This window comes from Oncorhynchus kisutch, linkage group LG4 (genome assembly GCF_002021735.2).
Source record: "Oncorhynchus kisutch isolate 150728-3 linkage group LG4, Okis_V2, whole genome shotgun sequence".
NCBI lineage: Eukaryota > Metazoa > Chordata > Actinopteri > Salmoniformes > Salmonidae > Oncorhynchus > Oncorhynchus kisutch.
Genome location: NC_034177.2, coordinates 43,458,582 through 43,482,258, shown reverse-complemented (window position 1 = coordinate 43,482,258; position 23,677 = coordinate 43,458,582). Strand labels below are relative to the sequence as shown.

At 43.0% G+C, this 23,677-nt stretch overlaps 1 protein-coding gene across 1 annotated transcript in view; it reads right to left on the bottom strand.

Moving 5' to 3' along the window:
- LOC109888897 (cat eye syndrome critical region protein 2 homolog) overlaps window positions 1–18,749 on the bottom strand; it is a 62,530-nt gene extending 43,781 nt beyond the window's left edge. Inside the window, exon 1 of the mRNA XM_031823002.1 lies at window positions 18,450–18,749. Within this exon, the coding sequence (XP_031678862.1) occupies window positions 18,450–18,569 (120 nt within the window). The 5' untranslated portion in view covers window positions 18,570–18,749. The remainder of the gene's footprint in view (window positions 1–18,449) is intronic.
- Between the last annotated feature and the right edge of the window lie 4,928 nt (window positions 18,750–23,677).

The following is a 23,677-nucleotide window of genomic DNA, read 5'->3' as shown; positions in this document are numbered from 1 at the left end:
CTGGTTATGGTCTCCATTTGGCCCCTGAAAACAATGACTGGACTGTTTACATGTGAATTCTCTTCTCTTGCTACTTTACCATACAACACATAAGGGCAATTCCACAGTATTGGACTTTTTCACCTACAATGGGTATTATTCTACACACTGGCTATTATTTTAATGCACTCTTCCCCCAAATAAGACCACATTTGTTGGTGTCGTCACCAATTCTGAACCCATCATATGCATCTGTGTTTCACAAATTTGGACAGAGCAGTACAGCAGGTTTCAGTACAGTAAAGTATAGTATAGTTCAGTTCATTATAGTGTACTCCATTCTACTTTTCTTTACTGTGATGTACTGTCAAAACTTGTGAAGCCAACTGTGGTTTGTAACTACTATGAATTCCCTTTGTGGCCAATTCGATTGCAGAAATTCCATTACAGATTTTTCGGGAAATTCCATTAGGCAACGGAATTGTTTTTTTAATCACTTAATAATTCATAAAAATTGATATCAGTAAAAACACTAACAAACTGATAGAAGTAACAACTTAGACGTACAAACTTTCATTATCCTCCCTCATGAGGGAGAGGAATTACAACATTACGTAAAGGAGGCAACATTTCTTAAACTTACAGAAGGCAGAAACATTTATCCAAAACTACAAATGCTGATATTAGTTGGCAGGGGAATTTATGCATTTCTAATAGCTTTTTAACAACTTTCTGGTAGATGTTGTCTAAGACCCATTTTCCAGCTGCTTGACCAGAAATCAAAGCCTTTACTTATTCCAAATTTGTAGGATGGAAAATTTGAAAAATGGATATGCCTTAAGAGACTATATTTATAAGAAATTATCTTTCATTTGACACCAGATTTGACATGCTCCTATAAACTTCACATGTTGGTGCTCATGGGTCTTCTTACACAGAAATGACCATAGGCAAACACACTTAGCAAATTGCTGATTCCCATCGATCAAGTAGGGGCTCCGGCTGATTTTCATTGCAGTCAATGTCAGGGCCAGTTGTGACAGGTGGCTGGGCAGATCTTTCCTGGGCTGTGCTCACTGCCATGCAGACAGCAGAGCACCCTGGGTGTGGATCATTAAGCACAGGAGATGAGGCAGCACCAGAAGGCTCATTCCTAAACAACCACACGGGTAAACACGTTAAACCCCCCCCCCCCCCCCCCCCCAGAACTGGAGTTTCCTGCTTTACGCCAACCACCTATGGTCCAATTTCCCACATTGTATACCAACACACACTCACACAGGGCCCATTAACATTTAGCCTGCTGGCCCTACAGAGGGAAAAAACAGTTTCTAACCAATGTGGTTGGAGAAGGCAGGAGGGAGGGAGCATTGGGCCAGAGAAAACAACACGAGGCAGATGGGACAACAGAGGTAGGACTAGAAGTGCAGCAACATGAGAACAGCAGCAGTGAGACAGGGGAAACAGCAACAAGTGAGACAGGAACTAGGGAGGAGCAACAGGTGAAACTAAAAACACTAAAGTACAGCACAACTTACAGGGAAGATCATGTAGCCAACTAAAGACAAGGAAACAGACTTAAAACAAAGCACAGAGAAACGCATGCTTGAGCGAATCATTTAGAACACTTTAAGGCCGTTCTGACTATAGACTCAAGCCTGTACCCATCTATACCACCTTACACCCTCCTCCCTTAGCCCTAGTCCCACACTTCTTCCCCACACACAAACAGCAAACCCCCTCTCCCAGTCTGAGGCGGTGGGGACATTCCCATTGGTTAATGCACTCACCCCCACACACTCAACCCTCCTCCCTGTCATCTTGAGGGAGGAACAGCACTGCACTCCTGCCCGAAAGATTTCCCACCCCGCTCTTACCTGCTCAATGTGTGATTTTGCGTCACACTATTGAGCGTGGCACGCAAACACACGGCTGCCAGGCACACTAACTACATATTAGTTAGGCTTAGTTGTTGCTGGCTTTCAAGGATTCCCCCTAGACTAAATCTGATTTGGAGAAGCATAAGTAACGTACCTTCTACTATGTTTGATCTTCTCTACAAGTCAACAACAAGAGGAGCCCTTGAGAGAGCAGAGCAGCGAGGGTATAGGCTGCCCCAGACTGGAGACAGAGAGAGGGAGCCATGGGGAGCAGCAACAATGGAGCTGGTTGAAACAAACCCCAGTGTACGTGACCCTCACCCCCCATCTCCTGATGTGAAACCATCTCATGCATGTACTGCTCCTCTCACTTGTCAATCACAGCTGGGGGAGGGGAGCTGGCTCTTACAATATGCCTGGGCATGGTTGTTAGAGAGACATGCACTCTGAAGGACTAACAATGTGTGTATGAGTGCCTGTGTATTAATGAAGGATCCATATCCTTGAGGGATTACAGCAGGGTGTGAAAAGGATTGTGCTTTGAGTTACCCAACATAGCCGTGTGAGGGTTGCAGGTGTGGCACATTCAGAGGATGAGTCGGAGTGGGATGTGTTGGGAGGCTGGGTGGTGTGAAGCGCAGAGCTACGAGAGGACTCTGGATGGATTCAGCTGAGACGGTACGATAAAACACTGGGATGATGAAATGCTCATTATTGTTGTGTGGCTGACAAAAGAGCTGAGCAGGCCAGGGTTAAAAAAAGGTAAAGCTATGATCGATGCAACCGCTCATCTTTTTCAAGATGCAGCTTTACGCTGGCTGCAACATGGCCAGCAGACCCATTCCTTATTGATAGCGCAGATCCCACAACCAACGCTCACTTCCTCCCAAAAACCCCAGGAGCTCCACTGAGGACCCCCCCACACCCTCACATCAAAGCCCTTAATTCAACCCAGACTCCAGCAGCACGCTTTAAGTGACTGTTATCTCCGATTTATAATCCACACACTGCAAATCAGCGGATACCAGAGGGCACAGTCTAAACTTGGGGGATGTCACAAACTCTATAGATCTTTCACTCTAATCCATTTGCTTTTAGACAAGAGGCCTTGCTCACTCAGCTCCCCTCTCTAATAAGACTAAATCTTCCTTTCCAATCAGGCGCAGGCCTAGGAAGAATAGATGCCCCAACCAAGTCAAGACAGGCTGCAGCAGCACCCAGACAGCAGCACCTCCACCCTCCAGAGGGAAGGCAAAGAAAGAGCCACCATCTGGGGTTTAGTCATGGTGATGCCAGGGCTGGAGCCGCTCCGCTCTGGTAGCTAGATGAATAAAAGGCTATTTAGCGCTGGCACACTGAACAGCCCAGTCCAAGTTGGGTGGGGAGAGACATGGGCCCTATAAAAACCTGTGGTGCGGAGAATGCGGACAGAATCCAGACATTAAAACATAATTCAACAATATTTAAAAATGTACTCAACTTAGTAGGGGCAGTCCACCTCAAAAAGTACAATAAAAAAGGATTGACATCCACCATCAGATTGTTCTGAAATAGTTTGTTAGAATCCGATTAAGATTCATACATCATTTTATTGAAATATAATTTGAGAAATTAAGGTAATGATTCCACCTATAAAAATAATAATTGCCATTTAAATTGATAGGATTCATATAATACTCAAATATAGTACCTAACATTCGATTTGGACCAAAGTTTGTCAAAAGCCATCCACAGACCTCCAACACCAATCACATACACTGTATAAAACATTATGACAGACTGACCAGGTGAATCCGGGTGGAAGCTATGATCTCTTAATGGTCACTTGTTAAATCCAATCCGTGTAGATCAGTGGACACCAACTTTGAGTCAAGATCAGAGTCAAAATGCAAGCAATGATCAACCACTCAAGATGTTTAAAAAATTATTTTAACATGACTTAAAAAGCAAGCCTATGCAAAATTAACCTATTAACCACTACTGTAGCAAATGAGGTTTGTGCAGTAGGCTATAGGCCCAATACATTATCACCGCATATTGGCTTTGCTTGAATTGCAATTCCTACCAATACATTGCTGTTCGGACCATTTTAACAAAACTTGAGGTAGTGGGTATACAGTGGGGCAAAAAAGTATTTAGTCAGCCACCAATTGTGCAAGTTCTCCCACTTAAAAAGATGAGGACTAATTTATCATAGGTACACTTCAACTATGACAGACAAAATGAGAAGAAAAAAAAATCCAGAAAAATCACATTGTAGGATTTTTTATGAATTTATTTGCAAATTATGGTGGAAAATTAGTATTTGGTCACCTACAAACAAGCAAGATTTCTGGCTCTCACAGACCTGTAACTTCTTTAAGAGGCTCCTCTGTCCTCCACTCATTACATGTATTAATGGCACCTGTTAAAACTTGTTATCAGTATAAAATACATCTGTCCACAACCTCAAACAGTCACACTCCAAACTCCACTATGGCCAAGACCAAAGAGCTGTCAAAGGACACCAGAAACAATATTGTAGACCTGCACCAGGCTGGGAAGACTGAATCTGCAATAGGTAAGCAGCTTGGTTTGAAGAAATCAACTGTGGGAGCAATTATTAGGAAATGGAAGACATACAAGACCACTAATAATCTCCCTCGATCTGGGGCTCCACGCAAGATCTCACCCAGTGGTGTCAAAATGATCACAAGAAAGGTGAGCCAAAATCCCAGAACCACACGAGGGGACCTAGTGAATGACCTGCAGAGAGCTGGGACCAAAGTAACAAAGCCAACCATCAGCAAGGGCATTGAAGATGAAACGTGGCTGGGTCTTTCAGCATGACAATGATCCCAAACACACCGCCCGGGCAACGAAGGAGTGGCTTCGTAAGAAGCATTTCAAGGTCCTGGAGTGGCCTAGCCAGTCTCCAGATCTCAACCCCATAGAAAATCTTTGGAGGGAGTTGAAAGTCCGTGTTGCCCAGCAACAGCCCCAAAACATCACTGCTCTAGAGGAAATCTGCATGGAGGAATGGGCCAAAATACCAGCAACAGTGTGTGAAAACCTTGAAGACTTACAGAAAACGTTTGTTATATACCCTTTGTTGGCAATGACAAAGTATTGAGAAACTTTTGTTATTGACCAAATACTAATTTTCCACCATAATTTGCAAATAAATTCATTAAAAATCCTACAATGTGATTTTTCTGGATTTTTTTCTTCTCATTTTGTCTGTCATAGTTGAAGTGTACCTATGATGAAAATTACAGTCCTCTCTCATCTTTTTAAGTGGGAGAACTTGCACAATTGGTGGCTGACTAAATACTTTTTTGCCCCACTGTATGATGACACCGGTAATAGATCAGTCATTGTATTACTTGAGGCACAGCAGAGTGAGCAACATTTCAATAATTTGCTTTCCATTTTACTGGGCTGATGGTGCCTGCATCTGATGGTCAGTCTCAGCAGAGGGAAAGAGCAGCAGACTGAGGGCCCACCTGGTTTCAAATGAGAACACTTTGCCTACCCGGCGTGCACCTACCGCCAACAGCATGAGACAAATAAATAAAAACAGGAAGGCAAGACTGTGTTCTTTACATTTTTGTCGATCGACTAGGAATACCTTGGGGGAAAAAACAAAAAAAACAAACGGCCAGTTGATCAAGAGGTTGGTGACCGCTGGTAAAGATGAAGGGGTGGTTAAAACAGGTTTAAAATAAGGATGTTTAAGGCTTGAGACAATTGAGGGTGAATGGGCAAGACAAAAGATTTAAGTGCCTTTGACCGGGGTATGGTACTAGGTGACAGGCGCACCGGTTTGTGTCAAGAACTGCAACGCTTCTGGGTTTTTCAGTTTCCCGTGTGTATCAAGAATGGTCGGTCCACCACCCAAAGGACATCCAGCCAACTTGACAACTGTGGGAAGCTTGACACCTTGTAGAGTCCATGCCCCGACGAATTGAGGATTTTCTGGGCAACTCAATATTAGGAAGTTGTTGTAATGTTTTGCACACTGTGTATAGTATCAGCTCTCTGTCTGACAAGTAGTATGGAGCTGCGGCTCAGAGTAGTTTCTTCATCCTATGTAATCCCAGAGATTTGTGACGTAATTTCCCCCCCCCCCCCTGTTCAGAGAAGTTAGTCATTGACTGCTTACAGGGTAAGGACCAGAATCTTGTTTCTCATGGCCCGTGTACATTATGTGCCTTTTGGCCAACTCCAAGCAAGCGGTCGTGCCTTTTACAGAAGAGTGGCTTCCATCTGGCCACTCTACCATAAAGGCCTGATTGGTGGAGTGCTACAGAGATGGTTTTCCATCTGTAAGTTAATCTCATCTCCACAGAGGAACTCTGTCAGAGTGACCATCAGGTTCTTGGTCACCTCCCTGACCTAGGTCCTCCTCCCCAGACTGCTCAGTTTGGCCGGGCGGCCAACTCTAGTAAGAGTCTTGGTGGTTCCAAACTTCTCCATTTAAGAATGATGGAGTCCAGTGTGTTCTTGGGGACCTTCAATGCTGCAGACATTTTGTGGTTACCTTCTCCAGATCTGTGCCTCCACAATCCTGTCTCAGCACTCTACGGACAATTCCTTCCACCTCATGGCTTAGTTTATGCCCTGACATGCACTGTCAACTGTGGGACTTTATAAAGATAGGCGTGTGCCTTTCCAAATAATGTCCAATCAATTGAATTTACCACAGGTGGACTCCAATCAAGTTGTAGAAACATCAAGGATAATCAATGGTAACAGGATGCACCGGACCTCAATTTCAAGTCTCATAGCAAAGGGTCTGAATACTTATGTAAACAAGGTATCCGTTTTTTATTATGAATAAAAAAAGCAAATGTCTCTAAACCTGTTTTCGCTTTGTCATTATGGGGTAGTTTGTGTAGATTGCTGAGGATAGTTTTTTTTTTTTTTGAGTCTCATAGCAAAGAGTCTAAATACTTATTTACATAAAGGTGTTTATTTTTATACATTTGCAAAAATCTAAAAACCCGTTTTTGCTTTGTCATTATGTGGTATTGTGTGTAGATTGATAAGGGAAAACAATGATTTCATCCATTTTAGAACAAGGCTGTAACGTAACAAATTGTGGAAAAGCTAAGGGGTCTGAATACTTTCCGAATGCACTGCATATTAGCATTTTCATGCTTCATGTTGCATCAGCTAGGCTGGATGCTGTGCGAGAACGAAGGCTACCTGACAGGCTCACTTTTCCCTTGCAACCTGCTGAAACAACCTTGCAGACGACCACCACAATATGTAAAATCCTCCAAAGTGGTAGCAAGAAAGCGGCACCGGTCTGTCAGAGCTCGGTGCTGATTATCGGATGTATTAGGTTACACTGTTAATGAAATATTAGAAAGGCCCACTGAATTATTCAGAACATGAATAACCATGTGTGTCTTGGTAAAATACACTGGACTGTCTGCACTAGAGGTCGACCGATTAATCGGAATGGCCAATTAATTAGGCCCGATTTCAAGTTTTCATAACAATCGGAAATCTGTATTTTTAGGCACCTTTTTTTTTTTTTACACCTTTATTTAACTAGGCAAGTCAGTTATTAAGAACACATTCTTATTTTCAATGACAGGGGCAGAATTACAGATTTTCACCTTATCCGCTCGGAGGATCCAATCTTGCAACCTTAACTATTCCAACGCAATAACGACCTGCCTCTCTCTCGTTGCACTCCACAAGGAGTTACGCGAATGCAGTAAGCCATGGTAAATTGTTACCTAGCATTAAACTTATCTTGTAAAACAAAATCATAATCACTAGTTAACTACACATGGTTGATGATATTACCTAGCGTGTCCTGTGTTGCATATAATCTGACTGAGCATGCAGGTATCTGAGTATCTGACAGAGGTGGTAGGCAGAAGCAGGTGCGTAAACATTCAAACAGCACTTTCGTGCGTTTTGCTAGCAGCTCTTCGTTGTGCGTCAAGTGTTGCGCTTTTTATGACTTCGAACCTATCAACTCCCGAGATGAGGCTGGTGTGACCGAAGTGAAATGGCTGGCTAGTTAGTGCACGCTAATAGCGTTTCAAACTTCACTCGCTCTGAGCCTTGGGGTGGTTGTTCCCCTTGCTCTACATGGGTAACGCTGCTTCGATGTGGTGGCTGTTGTCGTTGTGTTGCTGGTTCGAGCCCAGGGAGGAGCGAAGAGAGGGACGGAAGCTATACTGTTACACTGGCAATACTAAAGTGCCTATAAGAACATCCAATAGTCAAAGGTATATGAAATACAAATGGTATAGAGAGAAATAGTCCTATAATAACAACCTAAAACTTCTTACCTGGGAATATTGAAGACTCATGATAAAAGGAACCACCAGCTTTCATATGTTCTCATGTTCTGAGCAAGGAACTGAAACGTTAGCACATATTGCACTTTTACGTTCTTCTCCAACACTTTGTTTTTGCATTATTTAAACCAAACTGAACATGTTTCATTATCTACTTGAGGCTAAATAGATTTTATTGATGTATTATATAAAGTTAAAATAAGTGTTAATTTAGTACTGTTGTAATTATTATTACATCATTATTATTATTTTTTTTAATATATGTATTTTTATTTTATTTTAAAATCGACCGATTAATCGGTATCGGCTTTTTTGGTCCTCCAATAAATCGGTATCGGCGTTGGAAAAAAAATCATAATCGGTCGACCTCTATCTAGTCTGCACTCTGAGGCCTCACTAGTAGGGTGGATGAGGATTCTCTTTCTCTATACAAAATACTTATGATGTGGCTGTTTGAGAACTTTAGGTTCTCTGATTGATGTATTTCACAAAGATCAAAGACCTAATTAAGCAGAGTTTAATATCAAATAGTGAGTGATATCACTAAAGCGCTTATTTACCCACTGTGTGCAGTTGGTAGATAACCCAAAATATAGTGAGATAGTGTTTATAGTGTTTTGATGTTCCAATTGCAGTATCAAATCGCAATTCATTTGGAATCTTGAGAGTCGCAATACATATTGTAACGGAATCTAAGTATCGTGATAATACCGTATCGTTAGGTCCCTGGGAATTCCCAGCCCTAATGGCGGCGGGAGTTTGTTTAAAAGTAGGAATTAGAGTGCAGTGGTTGTGAAATGCGTTCAATGGCTTCAGAACAATAAACAACAGCAAAAAGGTAAAAGAAAGGACCTAGAAAACGACATTCCTTGTTAATTTCAGTTTGTTGAGAACTGCCTGGTCAGGTCCTATGGCTCTTCTCCACAGTAGGTTGGCTCCATAAGGAACGGAAAGAGCAGAAGGCCCTTGATCTTTCACAGACCAGGACCTATTTCAGTGTATTGTCTGTGCAGATAGCAGCAGTTGAAGCAGACAGATTTCAGTCTCGTCCGCCTTCAGCCTGGTTCTTAATCGATTCACCCTCTAAGCAAATTAGTACCTCGCTCTCATCCCTCTGCCTGTCTCAAGTTTAATAAACAGCCCCAGAAAGAGGCCAATTTCCCTGCTGCTCTCCAGATAACGTCAGACAGCTGATGAAGATGTATGGAATCAGACACGCTGAACCAAATACCAGCACAGTGACAAATACATCTCCAATAGGGCTAGGAATTACCAGGAAACTCATGATACGATATTATCATGACACTTAGGTGACGATATGTATTGCGATTCTCACAATTCAATGCATCTCAATTCGATACTGTGATCATTGCGACTTGATGTTAAACATATTGCACACCATATAAACTCAGCAAAAAAAATAAACATCCCTTCAGGGCCCCGTCTTTCAGAGATAATTCATAAGAATCCAAATAACTTCCCATGCTTGTTCAATGAACCATAAACAATTAAATGAACATGCACCTGTGGAACGGTCGTTAAGACACTAACATCTTAAAGATGGTAGGCAATTAAGGTCACAGTTATGAAGACTTAGGCCACCAAAGAGGCCTTTCTACTGACTCTGTAAAAACACAAAAAGAAAGATGCCCAGGGTCCCTGCTCATCTGCCTTAGGCATGCTGCAAGGAGGCATGATGACTGCAGATGTGGCCAGGGCAATAAATTGCAATGTTTGTACTGTGAGAGGCTACAGGGAGACAGGGCAGACAGCTGATCATCCTCGCAGTGGCAGACCACGTGTAACACTTGCACAGGATTGATACAAACAAACATCACACCTGCGGGACAGGTACAGGATGGCAACAACTACTCGAGTTACACCAGGAACGTAAAATCCCTCCATCAGTGCTCAGACTCAGCATATTGCGGACAGAGGTTGGACTGAGGGCTTGTAGTCCTGTTGTAAGGCAGGTCCTCACCAGACATCACCGGCAACAACGTCGCCTATGGGTACAAACCCACCGTCGCTGGACCAGATAGGACTGGGGGGGAAAAAAATGCTCTTCACTGACGAGTTGCGGTTTTGTCTCACCAGGGGTGATGTTCGGATTCGCTTTTATCGTAGAAGGAATGAGCGTTACACAGAGGCCTGTACTCTGGAGCGGGATTGATTTGGAGGTGGAGGGTCCGTCATGGTCTGGGGCGGTGTGTTACAGCATCATCGGACTGAGCTTGTGATCATTGCAGGCAATCTCAACGCTATGCCTTACATGGAAGACATCTTCCTCCCTCATGTAGTACCCTTCCTGCAGGCTCATCCTGACATGACCCTCCAGCATGACAATGTCACCAGCCATACTGCTTGTTCTGTGCGTGATTTCCTGGAAGACAGGAATGTCAGTGTTCTGCCATGGCCAGCGAAGAGCCCGGATCTCAAGCCCATTGAGCACGTCTGGGACCTGTTGGATCGGAGGGTGAGGGCTAGGGCCATTCCCCCCAGAAATGTCCAGGAACTTGCAGGTGCCTTGGTGGGAGAGTGGGGTAACATCCCACAGCAAGAACTGGCAAATCTGGTGCAGTCCATGAGGAGGAGATGCACTGCAGTACTTAATGCAGCTGGTCGCCACACCAGATACTGACTGTTACTTTTGATTTTGACCCCCCCTTTGTTCAGGGACACATTATTCCATTTGTTAGTCACACGTCTGTGGAACTTGTTCAGTTTATGTCTCAGTTGTTGAATCTTCTGTTCACACAAATATTTACACATGTTAAGTTTGCTGAAAATAAACGCAGTTGACAGTGAGAGGACGTTTATTTTTTTGTTGAGTTTTGTGTCTGCTGTAGAGGGACAAGAGAGCCATGTGAACAAGTTTTGATCAGTTATAAAAACAAAAGCGCTAAAAACAAAATTGGCTCCCTAATTAAAAAGATTGAGAACAAGCTGGGAATGAAAAATAATCCAGTTTTGGTCCAGGGACAGCAAACTAGCACAAAAATAGTGTGATATTTTCTGAACGATAAATTGTCAAACATAATATCCCGATATATAACTTTCTCCAGTAGAAGGATAGGCTCTGGCTGGCAGTACTGGAAGGCACATCCTGGAGGATCCAGGGGAGGCTCGGAGTCTCTGAGATTTCAGGGCTCATTTCACAGCCACACTGCCAGGAAATCAAGCGTGCCTCTACGGAGACAAAGGAGCAGGGGGACGGCCAGGTTGGCCGAGGCCTCTTCCTGCAGAGTCCCTCTCCCTTTGGCCAGGGGAGACTGGGAGCGACAGTGAAGTGTAACAGGGGAACAAAGTGCAAGGGGCCGTTTTGTGACCCTGCCAAGAAAAATCTCCATCATCACCCACCGGAACCACAGCCCAGAAAAGAGCCGCTCGACAACACCACCTTCCCACTGGATTTGTTCATGTCCAGTTGGTAGCGATTTCTCAAGGTACAAAAGTTCTGCTCTGCGACATTCATAAAAGGGCTCCTGGTAAAAATCCACAGTGCATTCTTCCCACTGAGCCATTCCCCCTATCCTGAGCTGTATGACCAAGAGACAAGCTATTTGACCCATGTAGAGCTAAGGCCCCTCCCTATCTTGTGGGAAAAGGCATTACATACATTATTTTAGTCAATCCTTACACGTTTGCCTCTCGAGCATGTTGATAATTTCCTCTGCAGAGATAACAGGTAACAAAATAGGCCTAAAACTGTTCTTTATACTCCCTCCACACAAGAAGCCCACTACTCATAAGGGCTAGTTCAAAAATATGAATTTTTAAAACAGACCATCAAGAGATCGACGTGCAAATAGTTTTCCTCCACAGATAATGTGTTGCACTTATGTATTTTGGCAGAAAATAGCTTAATTCTCATCAAATGACAACTGAAATACAATGCTATTTGGCTATCAGCCACACAAGTAAATGAGCATGACCATCATATTGTTTATCATAGACAGAATGTAGCCAGCTACATTTCCCAATGTTTTGCTTGAAGTAAATCTTGCATTTTACCTATTAAAAGTAGGCTACACTGTAGCTATACAGTCAGAGCACTGTCTGCCGACTGAATGCCCATTTGTGAATTCTCATCCGAATACAGAACTGCAACTGATGCGCAAAATGAGTGATGCCAAGCACAAATTACAATACGAAGCATTTTAGAGACTTGCGTTTACCGCTGCTTTCCTCCCAACTGCCAATTCTGACAGAAGAGGACAAAACCAGAACAGAAGAGTAACAAGAGCCAATGAATGTGTCAGGGACAGTTGGTTGAAGTGCTCAGTGGCCACAATGTTGACCAACCTGTGCATCCAGTGTTAGAGAATGTAGAAGACAGGACACCAGCCTCCCTGAGACATGCGTTGCTGTGTCCAAAATACTGGACAGGCAGACTTATGAAATGATGACCTAGGTTTGACTCAAATCACCCAGCACTCGATACCAAAGGAAGGACGGACCATTCTGTCAGGGGAATGACAGCCACTTCCTGCCTCCCTCCACATCAACTCTTTAAAACGGAAAGACGCAAAACTCATCACAGGCTGTATTTATACTTGCTTGAACGGCAATAGCTCAGATACACGAAGACATGAAACAATCCCGAGGAACAATAGAACATCGCTCAGAGATGCACAAAAACGATAATTCAAAATAGATTAATCTTTCCTTTAACTAACCCAACCTCAATGCTCACAGATGGTGGCACTTAGCTCTGTGCAGCACTAAGATTCAGACAGTACGAACACAGGAAATGAGTATCTTCTAAGATCTGTGGTGGTGGAGTTCAAAGAAACAGCCTGGTTGCATCTTCTATGTAAAGAATGTTATTCACGTTCTAGGATTTGGTAAGAAAAAGTATTTTAGTCACTGGCCGTAATTAATCAAACCCAAAAATAGGTGTTTAAACCGGAAACATTTAAGACAAGGAACATTTTGGTTGGACTACTCTTCAAGACAGAGACAATTGTGGACTGGACTCGTCAAGACTACCATGTTACTGTAGGCCTGCTTGCCTCCACGGTATCTCATGGTATGCAGCGTCAGGAAAAATAGAGTGTCCCCCTGCCTTAACACAGAGCCCCAGGAGAAATCCCTCAGAGGAACTCCATCCAAACAGGTCGAACATAGTTTGAACATCCTAGCTGTGTGGCCACATATCCTCAAGGCTTCACAGATATATTGAGCATTATAAACTATAACTCACATCCCAGAGGTAGGCCTAAAGGCTAAAATGCCTTAAATTAAAATATTGTAATTAGATTTAGTCTGGGCAACAGTTGATTTAGGCTACATATGTATACATGCTGGTGAATACAGGAAGAGCTTGAAATGATCTCCCAAAGTGCTTGGGCTCTCTGTTCAGTCAAGTGAGACACAGGTTTAGTCTCATCTCAGTTGATCATTTACTCCGGTTTGGTCATACGATCACCCCATAGACAAGGAGACATCAAAGACACTAGATCCTCTTAAACCTGGATTTGTGTGCTATTTACTGAGCAAGCCACCTGCTTTTATCAGCACTGCCATTTAAGAGCAGACATTAGGGCTAAAAACAGAATAAACCAAATGAGGAACAGAGCCATTCACTAAGCTCTGTTCCATTATAGGCAAGCTAATATAGCACATTAGATCACCCAGGACCACAATTCACTGATTGGGCATAGTTTGTCGTCTCAAACAGTGAGGAGAACCGGCAATCTTTAAGCCCAGTTCCGTTTGGGCCAGTGTATAAATAGCCTACCTGTGTAAGGCTTTCAGACAAACCTAGCTTTTATTAATAAATGCTTAAACAAAAAAAATGTTAAATTAAGTTGCAATTATAGTGTCCAAATGACTGATGTCAGAGCCGCTAAAACACATGTCATGTTATGCAATGAATATATCAGATTGGTTGAGAGTGATATCATGTTGGCTATAGCTATATACATTGTAAAAGTATTCAGACCCCTTGAATTTTTGCACATTTTGTTACATTACAGCCATTTCCAAAAATGGGTTAAATAAAACATTTAAAATTAACAGACACACACACACAATAGCCCAGAATGACAAAGCAAAAACAGGTTTCACTTTGTCATTAGATATAGGACAGACACTTTTCACAAATGTTTTGATACGTCAGGGAGTCTCAGGGCACGTTTGTATATTCACTATGGAGTGCCAGAGTGCCATAAATTCAGAGTGTTGTCAGATTGTCCTTACATAAATTCAGAGAGTTTCCCTTTCAGAGCGCATACTGGACGCTCTGGCTGAGGAGTAGGGTTGTTTCTGAGCGTTCTGACCTCGGCATGAGTGCTTGACTGCCGTTCTAACTGGCTAACATAGGCTAGCTAGCTAGTTACTTCCACACACAAATGACGGAACACCTCACTGACCATTTTGCTGACCCTAGTAGAGCTGGTTGAGTTGTTATCCAGAGCGTTGTTGACTAACACCACGCCGTTGTGCGCAAATTGATTTTGTCTCCCCACACCAAACACAATCACAACACGCAGGTTGATATATCAAAACAAACACCGAACCAATTATGTTCATTTTGGGACAGGTCGAAAAAGCATTAAATGCCTCCCGGGTGGTGATCTAAGGCACTGCATCGCAGTGCTAACTGTGCCACCAGAGATTCTGGGTTCGAGCCCAGGGTTCTGTCGCAGCCGGCACATTGGTGCGGCTGGCTTCCGGGTTGGATGTGCATTGTGTTAAGAAACAGTGCGGCTTGGTTGGCTTGTGTTTCAGAGGACGCATGGCTCTCGACCTTAGCCTCTCCCGAGGCCGTACGGGAGTTGCAGCGACGAGACAAGACTGTAACTACTACCAATTGGATACCACGAAATTGGAAAATAAAAAAAAAATAAAAAAAATAAAAAGCATTTAATGGCAATTTAGCTAGCTAATTTGCGGCTTGCTGTTGCCGGCTAATTTGTCCTGGGATACAAACGTTGAGTTGTTATTTTACCTGAAATGCACAAGGTCCTCTACTCCAACAATTAAGCCACACAAAACAGTCACCCGAATCTTTTCTAGTAATCTCTCCTCCTTCCAGGCCCCTTCTACGGCGATTGGCATCAAACTTTCATACTAAGGTGTTTTACCACAACTGGCCGACCTCAGTTAATCTTTCAATCACCCACGTGGGGATAACGAATAATGAGATGGCACATGGGTATCTACTTCTATAAACCAATGAGGAGATGGGAGAGGCAGGACTTGCATCGCGTTCAGCTTCACGAATAGAACTGACTTTTATTTTTGTGCCTGGCAACGCTGACACTTGTTGGCGCACGCAAGTATTGTGGGTGCAATGATTGAATAACATGGATGTGTACATTTATTTTGCAACACGAGCGGATTGGTCAGCATGTAACTGTGCTGCAGGCACCAATTTTTTTAAATTACTTTTACTAACACTGGCCATATTCAACAGGTGTCGAGCATTCGTTAACTCAGCACATTGTCACTACTCTGAAATCGGAGTAGATAGACAGAGCAAATTTACAAACACACCCTAAATCTGTCGTTGCATTACAATATCACAGAAAGCTTGATTCTTTATAGACAGCTAAACAAGAGATATTCACATAATAAGGAAATCCCCTTAACACACAATTTCCCATTGTAAAAGAGCTTATAGTTATACAGAATTAACAAAACATGCTGAAAGCTGCAGTGTTGTTCAATGTACATGTAAGCAGGTAAAATACCCCGACCTATGGTTTGCGATGCTCCCACGCAGGGACATAAAGCCTGTGAGAAGAGCCCTGTCTTCAGGCTACTCGACATGGAAGAGAGGGAAATGTTTGGACCCGGTGTCCAAGTAGGCTACATGTAGCTATGTGTGTGGGAAAACATCACAGGTGAGACATTTAACTTATTATAAAACAGACTATACTAAACTCCACTCACTATTTGTATCTGTATAGTCAGTTTGTTTGTTTTGTTGGTCTTGGCTAGCTAGCAATCACTCACATGACTGCTAGCACCTTTGTGAAAAGGGGCATAAGAGAAGCCCTACAATATTACGTTTTTCTAAGTACTGAGAATTCTCGGGAGCAGGGAATGTTGAAAAGTAATCTTTAGATTTAAATGTAGTTTTTGCTGTAAACCAATGGGGTAACCCCAGGATGTTTTCCCCACAGGCAAGGGCTGCATTCTAATACCGACTGGGTCTATACTGACAGCAAAGTGGTTAAGGGAGCATTAACACACACAAGACTGTGCGTTACCAGGGAATTATTGCACACCGCAGCGGTGTGAGAAGGCACATTTATTAATATGCATAACAAAGTTAAGCACATTCTGAGAATAACTGTTTCCTTCCACATGTTAAGCAAATGCACCAGATAGTGTTATCAACTAAATTACTGTTTCAAAGACAGCACAATACAATCTGTACTCTCTACAATGTCTTCCAGCAATTAAGTGACAAAGACAGATTAGAGCATGCACACTATTATTACATAATCCCAGAAGTATTTCTTAAATGGAGGTAAACAGATTCTCACCACTTTAAGTGGCAAGTAGATTGAATTGGCTATATCAATTAAATGAAGGGCTTTGACATTAATTCAGAAATATAGGTTATACTCTTAACTTTATTGCCCAGAGCACAATAGACGTGTGACCTTGGACAACAAAGAGTGTGCCTGACTAAGACATCAAATGTATACATTTAAAAAAGTGTCACAAATCGGTGGCTCGGTTTATTTGCGCAGGACAAATCTGCTATCAAAACCTCACCATCATAGATGTAGTTATTGATATACGTCAATGATTTACACGATCCATCAAATAAGATGTTCCTCGAAATCAGCTACATTGGATGCAGGCAAGGCAGTACAAATGATCTGTGCCTAGTGATGCGGTTAAAGATAGTCTATCGCTCGCAGTGGCTGCAAGACGCGCACCGCGTAAGACCCAATTGTGCAAAACGGAGTTCTACAGAATCGGGGCGTTTGTATCATAATATCACTCGCCGATTGCTGCAATATTGTGTTTTATATTCACATGCATTCATATATATCCTGTTAACAGTTTTAACAGATAATATCAACTTTCCTACAAACTAGAGGTGATGCTTCCCTCCCTATCCAATAACAAAGCGATGCCTGCATGTGATTTTCACTCCCGAGAGGGGTGGGGGTGGATGGGTAATGGGGGCTGTTGACCTTACAAATTTACTTCAAGTCCCATCATTTTTCGATGGATCAAACAAGCCCCATTATTGCATACTAAATCAGCCAAGCAGTGATCATTATGGAGCAGCAAACGACAAACGAAACCACTGTTGGAATTGCTAGAAACTTAATTAAGTAACAGAAGTGTAATACGTTAAATTATTCCCACATAGTAAAGTAACGCGCGAAATGACCGACTAATGAACGCCGACGGTCGACATGCATTTCTGTTTGCTTCATAGAAAACAAGAATTTTGAACGACGGCTTCATCATTCTAACGTTAAAACATGAGATTATAAACAATGGCAGAATGTCAAATGCTACCCAAGCCAGATGGCTTGCTAGACAAACTCTCGTCATGAACTTGACTATTTGATAAAAACATGGCAACAGTGGATCAAAAGCGAGTAAGATACAACCTGCAAGTAACAGTACCCTTTATTCACGTGCATGTGATTTATTGCGTATTCGCTAAAGATAATAGTTATGGCTCTCGTCTTAATAAATTACGTTACAAATAGCTATAACTTCGAGCTATTTCACGGTGATATAATATACATTTGTTTTAATCTATAACTTGGTTAACGTTTGGACATAGACGTGCGATTTACTACGGATGGCCATAAACACGAGCGAAACGTTCGATTTCACCAAATGAAAACAAATGGATCCCACCACATGGTTTTGTTTCGACTGGCAAGAACTAAAGGTTAGCTATTTAATGTTGTTATCAAAATACAACCATTGGTGTCGCTAACGTTACATGGCTTGTTATACAAAGTAACAGCATTTACATACCATGAAATACAACGTTCACGTTTATTTCAACTGGGACTTAATAACGAGTTTTCAAACATTCTGACTTAGCTAGCTACTGTAGGCACTTGCTAGCTAACTAGCTAAGTCAGTAACGTTAGCTAAATTGGCTAGCTACAGTAGGTAAACAGAGAAGTTCTGAATAGTAAGATGAGCTATAACGTTAACTGTTGGTACTGTCGGTACTTTTCAACTGCATTCTACGAGGCTAAAATTAAGTTAATTGTAATTGCAGTCAAAAAATTTTTTAAAAAGTCTCCCAAAATTCTAAATGTATTTTCCAGAACTTCTTTACCTCAATTTCAAAGTCTGGTAGGTTGAATGCAGTCCTGAACAGCGAACAGAAGTGGGCTATGGCGGGGACTTCCCACCAAGACTGGATCTCTTCCACAGAAATTGTACATCCCTGGGACATTTTCGGACCGAAAATGTGTTTCTCACATTAGAAATAATTTCCTCAAGGTTTGTGTAAAACCTCCTTAATTTAAACTTCCTTCAAATAAATTACAAAAGTTGCTGTTGATGTTCCATCCAGTCAGTTGCCATTACAACCCGGTCCGGAGAGTGCTAGCTAGCAAGTTACAATCTGTTTCAATCAGAATTTCACAAGAGCTGAACAGATGGGGTGGTGCTACCACCTCGGCGCAAGGAGGGGTGTTCTGTTACTTACGCAGCGTATTAAAATATACAAAAATCCACCAAGCATTTATAATACCCATCAACATATTTGTTTACTTGCAATTCTACTTAAATTAATATATATTGGTACTAACATTTGATTATCTGGGTTATTTGTTTTGTTTATGCTATCTTCAGCAGACATCCACCACCACCTCGACTTGATAGACCAGTCCCTATTTAAAGGGTATGCTACTGATTTCAGAATGGTCTTTCAAAAGTACGGTATCTGCATAAGAATTGTGAGCGCTTCTTCTGTTGCGCGTTTTCAAGAGTTGAAGCATATTGGCAGGTACATGGACTTACATTTATTTGATCATTGGACCGTATTTTGGATGTTGCTTTTCTTTTGTTTTGTCCTCCCTGGTCCAGTTATGATGAGTTAGGTAATAATCTCCTTATTCAACTCTTATTATAGGCCAGCAATTAGCCTTCATATTTCAAATAGCAGTTTATATGAAAGTACACTAAGTGTAGATTTGTTAGCTAGAATAGTGAGGAAAAGGTTTTGAATACATTTGTTTTGTAACAGCAGTCTCCTTCAATGGAGAGTAAGTACGTTTAGAATCTAAAGCGGTGGCTCCCCCCATCGCAGGAAGGGGAAAGCGCATGTAGCCTAAAGGAGAGAAGTGTGCACTGATCAGGAGGTGAGTGACCACTGGCCTGAGACGCTGTCATTTTGTCTCTCTGAACTGCCATTATAGGGCGGCTATCTTAATGGACTACCAAAATAACATAGCATAATTCACCATTTATAAGTAGGCTACACAACTTTACAATGGATTGAAGACAAAGGTCAATACTGCAATTTTCAGACTACAACCATCTGTTTAACATTTTCCATATTGTCATATTCAATAACAAATGGAAACTGCCTTTCGATTTAACCTAGCTATATTCTATTACATTCAATCAATGAGGCAAAAACATTAGAGGAACAAAGTGGAGTCGCAATTGAATGACTCAGACACAAGAGGCATGTAAAATAAAACAAAAATGTATTTGTCACATGCGCGAATACAACAGGCGTAGCCTTACCGCGAAATGCATACTTAAAAGTCCTTAACCAACAATGCAGATCATTTTTAAAAATTAAGTAACACAATAAAATAGCAATAATGAGGCTATATACAGGGGGTATCATTACCCTGTCAATGTGCGGGGTGCAGGTTAGTTGAGGTAATATGTCCATGTAGGTAGGGGTAAAGTGACTATGCATAGATAAAACACAGCAAGAAAAAAGGGGGTCAATGCAAATAGTATAGCCATTTTGATTAACTGCTTAGCAGTCTAATGGCTTGGGGGTAGAAGCTGTTAAGTAGCCTTTTGGACCTAGACTTGGCACTCCGGTACTCCTTGCCATGCGATAGCAGAGAGATCTATGACTAGTGTGGCTGGAGTCTATGAAATTTTTTTGGCCCTTATAACAATGCCTGGTATAAAGGTCCTGGATGTCAGGAAACTTGGCCCCAGGGATGTACTGGGTCATAAGCACTACCCTCTGTAGCTCCTTGCTGTCAAATACAGAGCAGTTGCCATACCAAGTGGTGATGCATCCAGTCAGGACATTCTTGATGGTGCAGCTGTAGAACTTTTTGAGGATCTGAGGACCCATGCCAAAACTTTTCAGTCTCCTGAGGGGGGAATGTGTGTTGTCGTGCACTCTTTGCGACTGTCTTGGTGTGTTTGGACCATGATAGTTGGTCAGTGATGTGGACGCCAAGGAACTTGAAGCTCTCAACCCGCTCCACTACAGCCCTGTCGATGTGAATGGGTGCGTGCTCGGCCCCCCTTTTCTTATAGTCCACGATCAGCTCTTTTGTCTTGCTCACATGGACGGAGAGGTTGTTGTCCTGGCACAACACTCACAGGTCACTGACCTTCTCCCTGTAGGCTGTCTCATCGTTGTCGGTGATCATCAGCAAACATAATGATGGTGTTGGAGTCATGTGTCGCCACGTGGTTGTGGGTGAACAGGGAGTACATGGGGGGATGAAGTGCCCACCCCTGAGGGTCCCCAGCGCTGCAGATGTGTTGTTGCCTACCCTTACCACCTGGTGGCGGCCTGTCAGGAAGTCCAGGATCCAGTTGCAGAGGGAGGTGTTTAGTCACAGGCTCCTTAGCTTAGTAATGAGCTTTGAGGACGCTATGGTGTTGAACGCTGAGCTGGAGTCAACAAACAGACTTCTCACGTAGGTGTTCCTTTTGTCCAGGTAGGAAAGGCTAGTGTGGAGTGCAATGGAGATTGCGTCATCTGTGGATCTGTTGGGGCCGTATGCGAATTGTAGTGGGTTTCTGGGATGATGGTGTTGATGCAGCCTTTCAAAGCACTTCATGATGTGAGGCAGGTTACCATGACGTTCTTGGGCACAGGGACTATGTAATCACACAGTTGTCCGGAACAGCTGATGCTCTCATGCATTGTTCAGTGTTGGTTGCCTTGATGCAAGCAAGAAGGCATCTGGTAAGCTTGCGTCACTGGGCAGGGACTTCTGACAATCACGGCTTATTAAGGAAAAACCAGCCACATTGCGGACACCGAAGCCTCACTCCCAGACAAACTTAACACGCTCTCTGCCCGCTTTGAGGAAAACAACACAGAGCTGCGTCATGTGCCCCCGCTGCTCACAAGGACTGTGGCTCCCAATCTCTGTAGCCGCTGTGAGTAGGACTTTCAAATGTGTTAACCCTCACAAGGCTGCCATCCCGGACGGCATACCAAGCCGTGTCCTCAGTGCATGCGTAGACCAGCTGGCTGGGGTGTTTACAGACATATTCAACCTCTCTCTATTCCAGTCTGTTGACCCCACTTCTGCCACAATGAAGTGTTTTGAGAGGCTAGTCTGACAGAGCTCCAGAGTCCCTCTGTGGAGATGGGAGAACCTTCCAGAAGGACAACCATCTTTGCAGCAATCCACCAATCAGGCCTTTATGGAAGAATGGTCAGACGGAAGCCACTGCTCAGTAAAAGGTACATGACAGCCCGCTTGGAGTTTGTCAAAAGGCAACTAAAAGGACCCTCAGACCATGGGAAACAAGATTTTCTGGTCTGATGAAACCAATATTGAACTCTTTGGCCTGAATGCCAAGCGTCACATCTGGAGAAAACCTGGCACCATCCCTATGGTGAAGCATGGTGGTGGCACCATTATGCTGTGGAGATGTTTTTCAGCGGCAGGGATTGGGAGAGTAGTCAGGATCGAGGTAAAGATGAATGGAGCAAAGTACAGAGCGATCCTTGATGAAAACCTGCTCCAGACCGCTCAGGAACTCCACCTGGGGTGAAGGTTCACCTTCCAACAGCACAATGACCCTAAGCCCACAGCCAAGACAACGCAGAAGTGGCTTCAGGACAGGTCTCTGAATGTCCTTGAGTGGCCCAGCTAGAGCCCGGACTTGAACCCGATCTAACATCTCTGGAGAGATCTGAAATAGCTGTGCAGCGACACTCTCCATCCAACCTGACAGAGCTTGAGAGGATCTGCAGAGAATGGGAGAAACTCTTCAAATACAGGCATGCCAAGCTTCTGTTTCATACCCAAGAAGACTCAAGGCTGTAATAGCTGCCAAAGGTGCTTCAACAAAGTACTGAGTAAAGGGTCTGAATACTTATGTAAATGTGATATCAGTTTTTTTATTTGTAAAACCTGTTTGCTTTGTCATTATGGGGTATTGTATGTAGATTGATGAGGGGGAAAAAACAATTTAAAACATTTTAGATTAAGGCTGTAATGTAACAAAATGTGGAAAAAGTCAAGGGGTGTGAATACTTTCCGAATGCACTGTGTATACTGTAGAGTAATTGAACGCTGACAACCTCATATTCCGTTTATATATCGTTGTTTACTCATGGTGTATGTACACTGAGTATACCAAAAAATGAGGAACACCTTCCTAATATTCAGATGCACCCCCACCTCTTTTACCCTCAGAACAGCCTCAATTCGTCAGGCCATGGACTCTAAAAGGTGTCGAAAGCGTTCCACAGGGATGCTGGCCCAGTTTGATGCCAACGCTTCCCACAGTTGTGTCAAGTTGGCTGGATGGCCTTTGGGTGGTGGGTCATTCTTGATACACACAAGAAACAGTTGAGCGTGAAAAACCCAGCAGCGTTGTAGTTCTTGACACAAGCCAGTGCGCCTGGCACCTACCAATTGTCTCAAAGCTTAAAGATCTTTCTTTCTTCAACCTGTCTCCTCCCCTTAATCGACACTGATTGTAGTGGATTTCACAAGTGACATCAATAAGTATTTTTGTTTATTATTTGTATTGTATTTGTGAGACATTCTACTGCATCGTTGGAGTTAGGAACACAATAATTTTGCTGCACCTGCTATAACACCAGCAAATCTGTGTACGCGACCAATACATTTTGATTTTAAATTTAATTTGATTAGGGCTGGGGTTGATTGAGAAGTCACCTCCAGGCTAGGCGGTGGACAGCTTTCACAGTGCTGTCAATGGTGTGATGTGCTTAGGTCCCCTGGGAGCCTCTATGCCCCTTCAGTGCTGCCATGTTGCTAGGAGACAGACAGATCCTGACTGCCGGTTGTCCTGTGTGGCTGTGGTCGAGCTTAGGTAGCCTACTCATTTTAGAACGTGGACTTTGTTCAATGATCCAGGCTCTTTCAGAACATCCAGTCACAACTCTCAGAGGGGATCAACAACATGCCATCTATGTGCCTCAAAATGACTATCCAATACCATGTCCTGCAGCTCACTAGCTTTGTCCTAATATAGACTGACCATTGTTTTAAGATTAAAAGACCATGCATGATTACAAATAATGAGTCACCTCAGTGAGCATGATCTTTGTCATCATGTAGTTTGCGTTGAATTCCAGTT